General features: G+C 41.6%; 1 protein-coding gene across 1 annotated transcript in view; it reads right to left on the bottom strand.

Moving 5' to 3' along the window:
- Positions 1-2974: 2974 nt before the first annotated feature.
- Positions 2975-12745, bottom strand: part of LOC143815377 (tricarboxylate transport protein, mitochondrial-like) — a 44528-nt gene continuing 34757 nt past the window's right edge. Inside the window, exons 5-9 of the mRNA XM_077294508.1 lie at positions 12459-12543; positions 12144-12248; positions 9040-9155; positions 7924-7997; positions 2975-6816 (exon numbers count right to left, since the gene is read on the bottom strand). Of these exons, the coding sequence (XP_077150623.1) occupies positions 6702-6816; positions 7924-7997; positions 9040-9155; positions 12144-12248; positions 12459-12543 (495 nt within the window). The 3' untranslated portion in view covers positions 2975-6701. The remainder of the gene's footprint in view (positions 6817-7923; positions 7998-9039; positions 9156-12143; positions 12249-12458; positions 12544-12745) is intronic.

A 12745-nucleotide genomic window follows, 5' to 3' on the forward strand; every position in this document is an offset into this window, starting at 1 on the left:
CAAAGGCACTCAAATCACCTTTCTTCCCCATACTGATGCTCGGTTTGAACTGCAGGAGATTGTCTTGACCATGTCTACATGCCTAAATGCACTGAGTTGCCGCCATGTGATTGGCTGATTAGAAATTAAGTGTTAACAAGAAGTTGGACAGGTGTACCTAATAAAGTGGCCGGTGAGTGTATATGTGTGTCATCGCCTCCTGTATATAGTATACACCTGTATGTCATCTCCTCCTGTATATAGTTTATACCTGTGTGTCATCTCCCCTGTATATAGTATATATGTGTGTGTCATCTCCTCCTGTATATAGTATATATCTATTTGTCATCTCCTCCTGTGTTATACCTCGTTCACACGTTATTTGCTCAGTATGTCCATGTCTTTTTGTGAACTGAGTGGTCCACAAAAAATCATGGCGACAAGTCTTTTTTTTATTTGAGTCACGGATCAAAATTACCCATACAATTCTATGGGCCTGTGAAAATCACAGACAGCACATGGATGGCATCACTGTGCAGTCCATGGTTAACAATGTAATGGATAGGAGAAGATTTATCATTTATGTATTTTTTCATACCTGAAAAATTACCAATGAAAAAAACAGATGGTAAAAACTGACACATTGATGAAACACTGATGAGAATCAGAAAAATATGATGTGTGAGTTCAGAGGAAGGTATCAGTGACTAGACAACTATTCTCTGGGTCAGTGCGATTACAATTATATTAGATTTTTTTTTTTACTGCTGTCACACACATTAAAGATGCTTTTTTTTTCTTTTCACACACGAAAAAAAGTTTTTCATCACTATATTTTGAGAGCTATAATTTTCCTATTTTTCTGCCAACAGAGTCATGTCAGTGCTTGAATTCCGCAGGTGCAGATTATGTTTTTTGGTACCAGTTTCGGGAACATAACATTTTTTGATCGCATTCTATTACGATTTTTGGAAAGACAGAATGAACTAAAACCAGCAGCTCTTTTTTTCCCCTTCTTTTTGTATCTGTTGTTCACCGTGTGGTAAAATTGATAAGGCAGCTTTATTCTTCATGTCAGTAAAGTTAGAAATACCACATTTATATAATGTTTTTATGTTTTGTTGCTTCTAGACAAATCAGACCCATTTTACTGAAAAAAATACTGTTTTTGCCTCTCTATATTCTGAGCTATATTTTTTTTTTTTACTTTCCCACTGATGGAGCTGTATGGCAGCTTGAGTTTCGAGAGACAAGATGACGTTTTCAGCAGAACCATTTTTCATTTCCATTTTTTTTTTTAGTGCGTTTTATTCCACTTTTTCCCAGCGGTATATCGAAAAGCCATAGATTTTTGTGGCATTCACTGTAGGGGTTAGCTAGTCAGGGTGGATAAAAATCAATGTTTTTTTTAAAAAATCAAAAAAATCGGATTTTTTTGATTTAAATCGGATTTTTTTGATTTAAATCGGATTTTTTTCAATAAACTGCTTTTTGAGGAAAATATTTTACCATCCAAAGGTTCTTCCATCATGAGATAAAGCTGAGTTGTTTAACTCAGTAGAATAAAGGCTGTATATGTGTAACATTCACAATGCCATGCTCTTCCAGAGGTTTCTGTAGGATGCTGACTATCCAACAAGTTTGGGCATGTCAACTGAATGGAAAAAGAAACTAAACCAAAAGTGAAACCAAGCTAGAAGTGTGGAATTAAAGGGGCAGTATGAACAAAATGTGGAGGCTATTAATAGTTTATACAATTAAGACATGCTGCTTTTAAACACCTACCTATTGCCATATAGTAAAACAAAAAAGATTTTTACTTACTTTGGGGTCCCCCCCTCACCCTGGCGTTAGATCGTTGCCCCTAGTTTCGTCCGTGTAACTATGGGCGCACATGCGCACTGCTCTCACTTCTCATTTTAATCGTGATTTATATTAAAAAAAACCTTTTGATTTAAATCAGTGATTTAAATCATGATTAAAATCATGATTTAAATCGATCCGATTTAAATAGAAAAAAATCTTTTGATTTAAATCGTGATTTAAATCATGATTTAAATCGGCGTGATTTAAATCAATCCACCCTGTAGCTAGTGTGACAATTTTATAGATTGGGTCGTTCTGTTTTTTCACAAAAATATGTTTATTTATTGGCGTAATACATTTTGTTCTTCATTTTGTGGTTTGTTTTTTTATAGTTTTTTTTCAATCTTAACTTTTTTTTTTTTATTACCAAGTCCCGCTATGGGACATTAACTTTTATTACTCTGATCACTTGTCTCATGCATTGCAATGCACCAGCACTGCAACGAGCGAGACCTGTGATATTACAAAGGCAGATCACCTGTTACATCCAGCCTATGGCTGAGTGTAACAGGCCACCGTTCCTGGCACATCAGGAAGTCATAGTTTGACCTTCGGGTGCCATGACAACCATCAACTCCCCATGATTTCATCATGGGGTTGGGAGAGGGTGCCCCCTCCCTCTCACAACCTTCCGAATGCCGTGATCGACATCGATCATGGCATGTGGAGGGTTAATCGGCCAGAGGTGGTGCGGCACTTGTCCTGGCAGTTACCGCAGGAGCTCAGCTGTCAGCTGAGCAGAGCTCCGACAGTGATCATGTAAAGACGTTCTGATATTTCAGCACCTCGCACACGATCATGCTGCGATCGGTCAGTCAGTCGCTGTAATGGTCCCCTGCATCTCTGCCAGTCAGTGACTGCTGTCAGCACGGAGCGTCTCCTTGATTTCACACAGTGACAGCTTAAAGTCATGACATGATGCGGGAACAGACATTGCTCACGATATGCTGTGTCAGCCATTCGTCATTAAAGGGTTAATATAGAGGAAAATTAATTTCAGCCTATTGGTTCGGCCCTCCACAACAGTCACGGTCTCTCTTGGGGCCCTTCGGGAAAATTAATTGCCCTCCCATGCCCTACATGTATCTCATGGTTAGAGGTTAAATGAATCAGCATGGAGCCTGAAAATGTCCATCAGATTAGGAGCTTTTGTATTTGGCAAATAATAGTTACATAGTTAATATGCATGATTGGCACAAAGTTAGAAAAGTCAAAAAACATGAGTAAGGTGCTACAGGTTAAAAAAAACAAACAAACAAAACAAAACATAAAATCCTCCATTCACATACCAATCTGCAGGCTGAGCAAATACCCATGTAGGATATGTATTTAAACAAAAAACAGATCAGAAGATAATATGACTGCCTCCAAGAGGTAATTCCAGCAGGGCACACTTAAAGGGGTTGTTTGGTGAAAAAAGTTCTCAACTGTCCACAGAATAGGTGACTTATTGATAAGTGGGTGCCTGACTGACCCCTGGAACCCGCACCAGTGGCAGGACAGGGCACATTTATCCCAGTTAGACCCGGGTCATATGAGCATATAGCACCCAATGCAAGAGCATCGTATACAATATACTAATGACACTCGGCTCAAACTCTGCTGTGAGCGGGAGCAGAGTGTCAGTGCGCTGTGCTTCGATCAGCTCTCATGTGAGAATCGGATCACAGATGTGGAGAAGCAGGAAAGACGAATATCTCCATCTTCTCCATTGCCTCTTTCAGTGTATATCGGACTACACTGTGATGACATCTGAGTGCAGTCTGATGTTTTGCATGCACCCATTGACAAGATACGCTGCCAATCGCAGCATGCAACTCTTTTCTCACGCAGAATCGGCTTTAAAAAATAAAATGACAGATCTTCTCTCCCTCAATGAATAACACTGGCCAGCGTGCAATGCGAGATTTTCTTAGAATGGAGTTGCTAATATGCATGGCCAACTGTTCCCTGTGGTGCACAGTGCTTGGCTTTTTCTGGCAGCCCAATGGAGAATGAATGGGACAGAAGCCATAGGCTACTTTCACACTAGCGTCGTGCACTGCACGTCGCTATCCGTCGAGAACGTATTTTCCGACCGCGCATGCGCGGCCGGAACTCCGCCCCCGCCACCCCGCACCTCACAATGGGGCAGCGGATGCGTTGTAAAACAACATCTGCTGCACCCGTTGTGCGGCACATACAACGCTAGCGTCGGTACGTCAGCGACGGGCCAAGTACGACGCTAGTGTGAAAGTAGCCTAACGGGGATAAAAGTGCCCTGTCTGCAATAATTATTCCATGTTTTGCCAATATGTGAAGGTCCCAGAAGTTAGATACCCACAAATCAGCAAGTTATCAGCTATTCTGTGGATAGGGAAAAACTTGTTTTCACCGGAGAATCCCTTTACATACAGATGACATAGAAAAAATGTACACTTGTTTTGTAATGTGCCACCCACTGGGTGATTAGTCTCAATCAATGCAATTCTGTTGTAATATAAATCATTAATTGTGTCTTCCCATGTTACAGAGTTGTACATTGATAGGATATGCTATTACTTTATCACCGATCTCTAGGACTCCCACCAAACCAGAGAATGTAGGGGCCACAGTACCGATGCAGCACTGTGCCATGTTACAAGAATGCCCCTGCCAAATGCTGTGTAAGGAGCATTGTAGCCCCATTCAAATAAATGAGGACGCACCGCAGTTCCCAGCAGAACCAAGTAACTCAGTGCACAGTGTGCAAGAAAAACCAGTGCTGTGGACACTTCTCTACCAGCATCATCAGGGGTCTCAGAAATTATCATATTTGCACCACATTTACTTAGACATTTTTTTGCTACTCATCTGATAAGGGGGGCATGGATTAGTCAGAAGACGGTGTAGTCATGGTCAAAGAGGCGTGGCTTAAAGTGTGACACAGTGCAGTAAACACTTACAGCAGCAGCACACAATACAGGATGTTACATTTTCCCAAAAGTTTGTTCCCTTAAATCACTCAATACTTAATGCTGGTGAATCCGCCTGGCTGCAGTCTGTACAGACGTTCTCCCAATGCTCTGCCATTTTGGTTTCCAGATTCACTTGAAGTGTTCTCGAACTACAGATCAGAGTAATAATAGTGAATATGGAGGAAGAACCAGGGTTGTGAGGTTTTTACAGGCTGCAGCCAGAACCATCACTGAAGAAGTCAATGCATGAAAGAGGAGATCATTCTTAAAAGGGATTAGAAAAGTTATTTTTTCCCATAAACAGCAGTACACTGATCCGACAGCTAGTACAATTGCGGCTTATGTCATTCACTAGGATGAGGTGCGACACCGGGAACAGTCCCCAGCCAGTCGTGTTATTCTACCAAGTTATGTATTTAAGGGTTTTATTAATGTTAGGAGGGCAGGGGCCTTATGGTTTGGTTTCCGCCACATGTTGGTCACATAAAGGGATATACTTCCTTTGATAAAAAATATATATAACATATCAAAAGTAATTAAAAAATAAAAAAATACAGAAAAATCAAAGACATATTGATATGAACTTACTGAGAATTACTTCTGAATATTTGCCGTTGTTCAGTAGAACACACATCACCTTGAGTAATCGCAGAGGTCTCTAAGGCCTCGTTCACACTATTAGTATTTGGTCAGTATTTTACCTCAGTATTTGTAAGCCAAAACTAGGAGAGGAACAATCTGGAAAAGTAGAATAGAAACCTATCACCACTTCTGTATTTTTCACCCACTCCTGGTTTTGGCTTACAAATACTGAGGTAAAATTCTGACCAAATACTGAATGTATGCATGAGGCCTTACTGTTTGCATATCTGCGTACATCAATTTGACAGGTTTTTATATCACACTTCATGCATGTTTGCTTCAGTGTAAAGTATAGGAGTACAATCGTGAGGTCATGTGTGCAATCTCTATGGATCTTAAAGGGTTATTTCCAATTTGCCAAGTTATCACTTAACTACAGAATGTGCTGAACCCTGTAACCACTGGGCCCCTAGCGATCCCGAGAACAGGACGCTGCCCAATTGGAGTGGTGGCTGTACATGCATGCCAACACTACAATTATGGTCTATGGGCCTAGACAGCCAAATACAGCACCCCTGTTGCAGAGATTAGGCATTTCAGAACTCCGTTCTCAGGATCAGTGGGGTCCCACTGATCAGACCCCCAGCATCACCTATGTTTCAATCATAAGCAGATTCAGACTTCGATTGGTCTTAAAGACACAGTGGTTGGCTGAGCACCATCTCCACCAACCATTGGCTTGGGATGTGTTTACTTCAACTGGATAGAGGGGGGGAAAAAAAAAAAAAAGCTGCAGCCAGACTGATTTCTCAGAAAAACCACAGATTAGGCATGTTCATTATCTATATGCCAAATCATGGTTTCACCTCCTACATCTGCCGTTAGGGCCCAGTTGATCTTCTGGTATCCACCAATGATCTAATATGTGTATGGGCAGATTTATACCAATTTAGCTTCTATGGGGAAACTCAGGTGAGAGCTGTTTTGTCCCTGCTGTGGTGATGTGGATAAACAGATGCCCCCCAATAGCCCACCCAGGACATCGGTCTCTGTCATATAAATACATCAGAACCACATGAACATTATTTCAGCAATTCCGGCAAATACAGCAGAAATAATTTACAATAAGGTGTCAGACAATCACTGACTGCAAGTTATTTGGCAGCTTTAAGGCAAATCCAGATATTAGACAAACATTTACCATAAATTAGTAACAGGATAAAATGACGTTTTCTGATCATTTACAATAAGCACAATCCATACAAGAGGTAAAATGTCGATAGAAAACATGTCCCTCCAGAAGGCTGAGCGCGGCTCTCCCAGTCACACACCGTGATGTTAGGAGGTCTTCCACACTCTGTTCAGAACTTTAACTACTTCTTCATAGATGACAAAGACGATGGCAACATCCAGGCACACTCTGCCCAAACGTGGCACGGTACCCTTGTAGAATCTACAGACGAGAAATATTGGGATTTAGTCCATATTAAAGCAAAAAATACAAATTGTGATAACCACCAAAGACTAGGGATTCATTTAGGCTGGGTTCACACAGCGTTCTGAGGCTCAGTCAGGGCTTATGTCAGAACCTCTGCAAAATGGGATTTGTGCATATGCCCCATCGGGGCCATTGACTAGAATGCCGCAAAAGGCGTCAGCGTGTGTGCACGGCCATCCATCATTTTCAGCTATATACACCTAGTGGGGGGCAGGCAGCAAGACACAGTCTACTACATCTGCAAACTGCATATGAAAGGCCTGAAAATAAATGAAGGAATGAAGATTGCAGAATGGAACTTGGGGCTATTTTATTAACTAAACGGTAAACAATCACATGGGGGAATAAAAATATTTTTTCATGTCAAAGGTGTCCATAAAAGCAAGCGATTATGTCAAATGCGTGCCTTAGATTCGACCTTCAGTGTCTCATCTTTCTGTGGTGTTGTTCTACACATGTAATAAATACCTACAATTACTTTGCAAATTATAACATTGTCTGAGTGCGGTTGTTTTTCTTTAAGTTATATTCCAAGGAACACAAACGCTATGTACTATAATGTGCTGAAAGTAAGTTGTAGGATTTCAATCTCTAGGGGGCAGTATACTACAAAAAAAAAAAAAAAAAGTAGTCGTATGCTTACATGTAATAGGAGGAGATAGTCAAACTTTTTAGACATTAAATGGAGTGTTCCTTTAACAAGTTGACTGACTAAAAAGGAGCCCCCACTTGCCATAATGGTAGGAGAGGCAACACATGGATCCAAAAATATGGTGGAAATTGTTAAGTTGGAAGCTAGGACTGGATAATAGACAAAGATGGAGAACACAGTTGTTTTAATGCAAGTTTTTGGTCATTTCTCATCTTCTAATAAAATAATTCTAGCAATTGTGCTTTGTTATACATCTGGTATAACACTTGTAACAATCATTGTTTAAATGTATTGCACCAGTAAAATTATGTTGGGGTACTGGGTAACTGGGACTAGTTATATTGCTTGTTCTGACTTACTACCACATTATGTTATACACTGGGAAGAAATTCTTATTATTGGTTACTTACGCCAAGGGACCCTCATTGCGAAGTATCTGGCTTGCACAGTCTAACGTGTTCTTATATTTGTGAGCCTCCAGTCCCTGGGAATCAGGACAAAGTGACCACATGACACATTATATAGGAACAGAATAGTCACAAAATAGATTATCAACATCATCAACAAATGGAATACGGCTTCGCTGAGATTAGTGAGTTTAGGTTTCCATAGGGGGTTCCTATTGTATTAAAAATACCTGACCACCGGAAAAAAAAAAAAAAAAAAAAAGAGAAAAGTTGGATTTTTTAGGATCCATTTGAAAAGTTGCCATGGCTAGATGATATAAGCATTCCCAATCGTAACAAACAAAGAGCATTTTAATTTCAAGTGTGCTCATCGTATACCGAAAAGTTCTGCAACCTTCTAATGCTTTGTGCAATAATTCTTCATGCCTTTTTTTGTCCGTTGTCACTGAATGGCAATTGCCATTGTATGATTGCAGCGGATGAGTGATTGGAGTCAAATTTAAGAAGGAGTATACGTTGAAGAATTAGCAACAGAAAACAAAAGACAAAACAGACTTCTGCCCAAATGTAGCAGCAGATCTGCACATGGAATAGTCCGCTCATCACAGGGAGAACAAGGGGCTTTTCTGAGCAGAATTCGTGCATATAAGGAGCTTCCTGTAGAATTCAATTTGTGCTGATTTTTCCTTTGCATATATGAAATACTCCATTCATTTGCACTTGGTACAGAATGTCAGCTGATTTGATGAAGAATGAGGCCGGGTGCCCACAATCCGGAAGTAGCAGCGTTTTGGACGAAGCGAATGTTCCCTGCATCCAAAGTGCTGCTGTCTACTGAACGCAGGTGATTCCGCTTATGTTCACTGAACCGTACGGAATCACCGCACCCAATACATTGTACGGGTGACATTTCTCTTGCGGAGACTTGTGTTTTGGGGGAATGAAAAAGCCAAAGATCGAAATGTTGTCCAACTGTCATTACCGCCTATCCCTTCAAGGATCCTGACGATTTATAAGATCAACACATGCCAGGAGAAGGGACCATGTTAAATAACCAAAGTGCTTGCAAACGGATTAATTGAAGTAGGATTAAATCTGCACTGATAATAAAGTAATTACCTGCATCCTGGTCTTGATAACATCTAGAGGTGTATTACCAAAGACACTGGCAGCCCCAGCAATGGCACCAAAGGTTCCTGTGATAATAGGATTAATTGGCCTTTGGGGATCATCACCTAAAACCAGAAGCAAAGTTATATGTAATAAATAGTCAAAGGATGGACAATCTTATAGAAAGAAAGCAAATACAGGTGCTTATCACTAAATTAGAAAATCAAAGAGGTAATTTATTTCAGTTCATATATTACTGTATATGGTGTCATTACAAACGGAGTGATCCATTTCAAGTGTTTATTTCTGTTAATGTTGACGATTATGGCTTAGGGAGAGTAAAGACTAGTCCGGCTCAGACCCTGGCTAGCTCTTCCCAGCGCTGCTAGAGGTGATTGACAGGTCTCCCAATCGGTATATGCAAAGGACCTGTCATTCATCTGCAGAAACGCTGACAAGAGCCTGCCAGGGGTGGAGACTTAGGGTATGTTTCCACGTGCAGGAAACGCTGCGTGTTTGACGCTGCGCAGAGCCACAGCGTCCAGATGTTACAGCATAGTGGAGGGGATTTTATGAAATCCCGTCTCCACTATGCGTGGTAACACGCACCCGGCGGCCCTGCGATTCCGGACATGCTGTGCATCTTTTAAGATCACAGCATGTCCGTGTACCTTGCGGCGACGCTGCGAGGTATATCACAGGGCCCTATGTGTGGGGTGTGATGATGCCGGATGTGTGAAATGAACACATCTGGCATCATCGTGTCACAGAAGGGGGTGGGGCTTAGAGCGGAGCGGGTTTGCCGCTCTGTCCAAACCGCCGGCCATCCTGAAGGTGGAAACATACCCTAAGAAGTCTGCTCTCCAGCTATGGTCCCCCACTTGATCGTCAAAGTATATTTGTTCCTAAAATGCTAAAGAGTCATGCTGCCTGCGCATTGGGCAGAATGACAGACAGATTCCCTCTAAAATACTAAAAGGAAATCAAACTCATCCTCCTCATTCCCTGCCGGTCCCATTATGGCTCATACCTGACTTCCTAAGGCTTTCTGGTCCCACCCTTGACACGCAGGAATTGGCTGAAAATACATTCTTAGCCAACCACTGGATGATGCTTTTTTTTTTTTTTATAAATAAAGAGTCTGAGGCATTTAAAGAAAAAAAAAATCCCTTTGTAGGTTGTCATACATATTCTATAGCTAGCTCACAGGAAGAAAAGCCTTACCAATACCAGGCAGATTACCACTGCACTAACAGGATGCAGCAGACCCCCATTATAAAGCAGGGGTCAGCACAAATGCAAACAGCCACTCACAAACTTACCAATTCATGGAGGGGGTGGCTGTGTAGTATTAAAGATGCACATAAATGAGGCTTACATAGGACGCCAGTCACACAGATACATGTGATGCACAGCGTCTGGCTTACAGCCCATTAGTGACGCCCATACTATTAGATCAGGCTGACGAGAGACAACTTCTCCCATCACTTATCGGTGACAGCAGACATAGCATGATGGGAGGAGTAGTCTCATCAGCCGACGCCTGCTGGCCTGCAGTAAGCTTTTCACCATGGGTCATGCTGACATCTGACAGCATGACCCCCGCAGCGCTCTGACAGTCGGTCTTGCAAGCGGTACCGTTACTACCAATCAGAATCGCCGCACCAGTATTTCTCGCGCTGTCACACAGATGACAGAGTGGGAAACAACATAGGAAGCTAGTAAAAACAGAAGCAAAAACTCAGCAAATCTGCAGCAAATTCGCAAACATTTTTATACCTGCATTTTTGCTGCGGATTTGGCTGACTCAATTGAAGTCAACGGGTGAAAAACACTGAAAATTTGCACAAAGAATTGACAACAGGATGCAAAGAAAACAAAAAAAAAAAATCCACACACTGAATACACTCAAGTTAAATTACTGATCATGTGCACAGCACTTCAGGATTCTCATTGAGATAGCTGGCATAAGGATTCCCTAGCAATTTTGGCCTATTTCAACACGGGTAACAAAAACACATTGTGTTGCAAAATGTAAGATTTTACATCCATTTTTAGCATGACGATCTGCCATCTGTTCCTCGGCCTTCAACCCTATAAGTCTTTATGCTGCAGAGAAAAGGCAACGCTGCCATCAGATCCATTTTCAGCACTCTCCCGCATCACTAATTGTCACCCAATATTTCCCGTTGGGTTTTCTGTTTTAGGCTGCTTTCACACTAGTGTCGTACGACACACGTCGCAATGTGTCGTTTTGGAAAAAACCCGCATTCTGCAAAATTGCTTGCAGGATGCGTTTTTTCTCCATAGACTTGCATTAGCGACGCATTGCGATGGATTGCCATACGTCGCAACCGTCGTGCGACGGATGCGTCGTGTTACGTCGGACCATCGGCACAAAAAAAGTTACATGTAACGTTTTTTGTGTGCGTCGTGTCCGCCATTTCCGACCGCGCATGCGCGGCCGGAACTCCGCCCCCTCCTCCCCGGACATCACAATGGGGCAGCGGATGCGTTGTAAAACTGCATCCGCTGCCCCCGTTGTGTTTTTTACTCACAGTTTGCGTCGGTACTTCGTCACGTACGACGCTAGTGTGAAAGTAGCCTTAGTCTAAGGGTATGTGCACAAGCAGCGGATAGGCAGCAGTTTTGACGCTGCGGATCTGCTGCTGTTTTCCATGAGTTTACAGTACCATGTAAACCTATGGAAAAACAAAATCCACAGTGCACATGCTGCAGAAAAAAAAACCGCGCGGAAACGCTGCTTTTTTTTTATTCTGCAGCATGTCAATTCTTTGTATGGATTCCACTGCGGTTTACACCTGCTCCATAATACGAATCCGCAGGTGTAAAACCACAGGTGGAATCCGCACAAAAACTGCGGTAAATCCACAGGTAATCCACAGTGCAGTTTACCTGCGGATTTACAAAAACAGGTGCGGAAAAATCCGCAGACATCCCACATATGTGTGCACATACCCTAAATCCTATAAACTATTTTATTTATGGCTGATATCAAGTTATGTGCTTTAATCTGTTTATGCATTTTATCAATACATTGTATATATTCGTGATGTCATCTATATTACACATTTAACTAATATACCACTCACCTAGGTACCAGTTACGTAGGGAGGTCATGACATAGAACCGGATTGCTTGGTTGGAGCCCTGCTTTAAAATAGTGGGGGTTAGTCCTTGATATGTCCCACGCAATCCTGTAAGGCAATAGAGATGGACATTATCTTTTATGATCAACACTCATTATCATAGAAATTCTCAGTGTACTTGTATTACAGATAAATATATGTTGTACAGTTACATTGTCCCTTTTATATTAAGGTATAAGGAATATTTGCACACTCTGTTTTCAGACATTTCCTCTTCTCTTTACGATATTCTAGCGCTTTCTAGTAACTTGCACCCACCTTGCTCTCTAATAATTTCACGAACTCCATGGACGAAGCCCCGAAACCGCGGTGCAGAGGAGGCCTGGTCATGGATGAACTTTACCTGTCATAGAAAGAAATGGTTGAATACTCGTGCTGGCAGTGAGATCATGCAATATTCATCCTAGCGCTCCAAGAAAACAAATATGAAAATCAGCTGAATATTTTTATAAACCGCCAATAAACTGCACAATTTTACCAATCACCCAGGAAGCATATTGTCAATGGCCTCCTCCCACAAAAAAAAAAAAAACACAAAAACCCTT

The sequence above is a fragment of the Ranitomeya variabilis genome, chromosome 3 (assembly GCF_051348905.1).
Source record: "Ranitomeya variabilis isolate aRanVar5 chromosome 3, aRanVar5.hap1, whole genome shotgun sequence".
Classification (NCBI taxonomy): Eukaryota; Metazoa; Chordata; class Amphibia; order Anura; family Dendrobatidae; genus Ranitomeya; species Ranitomeya variabilis.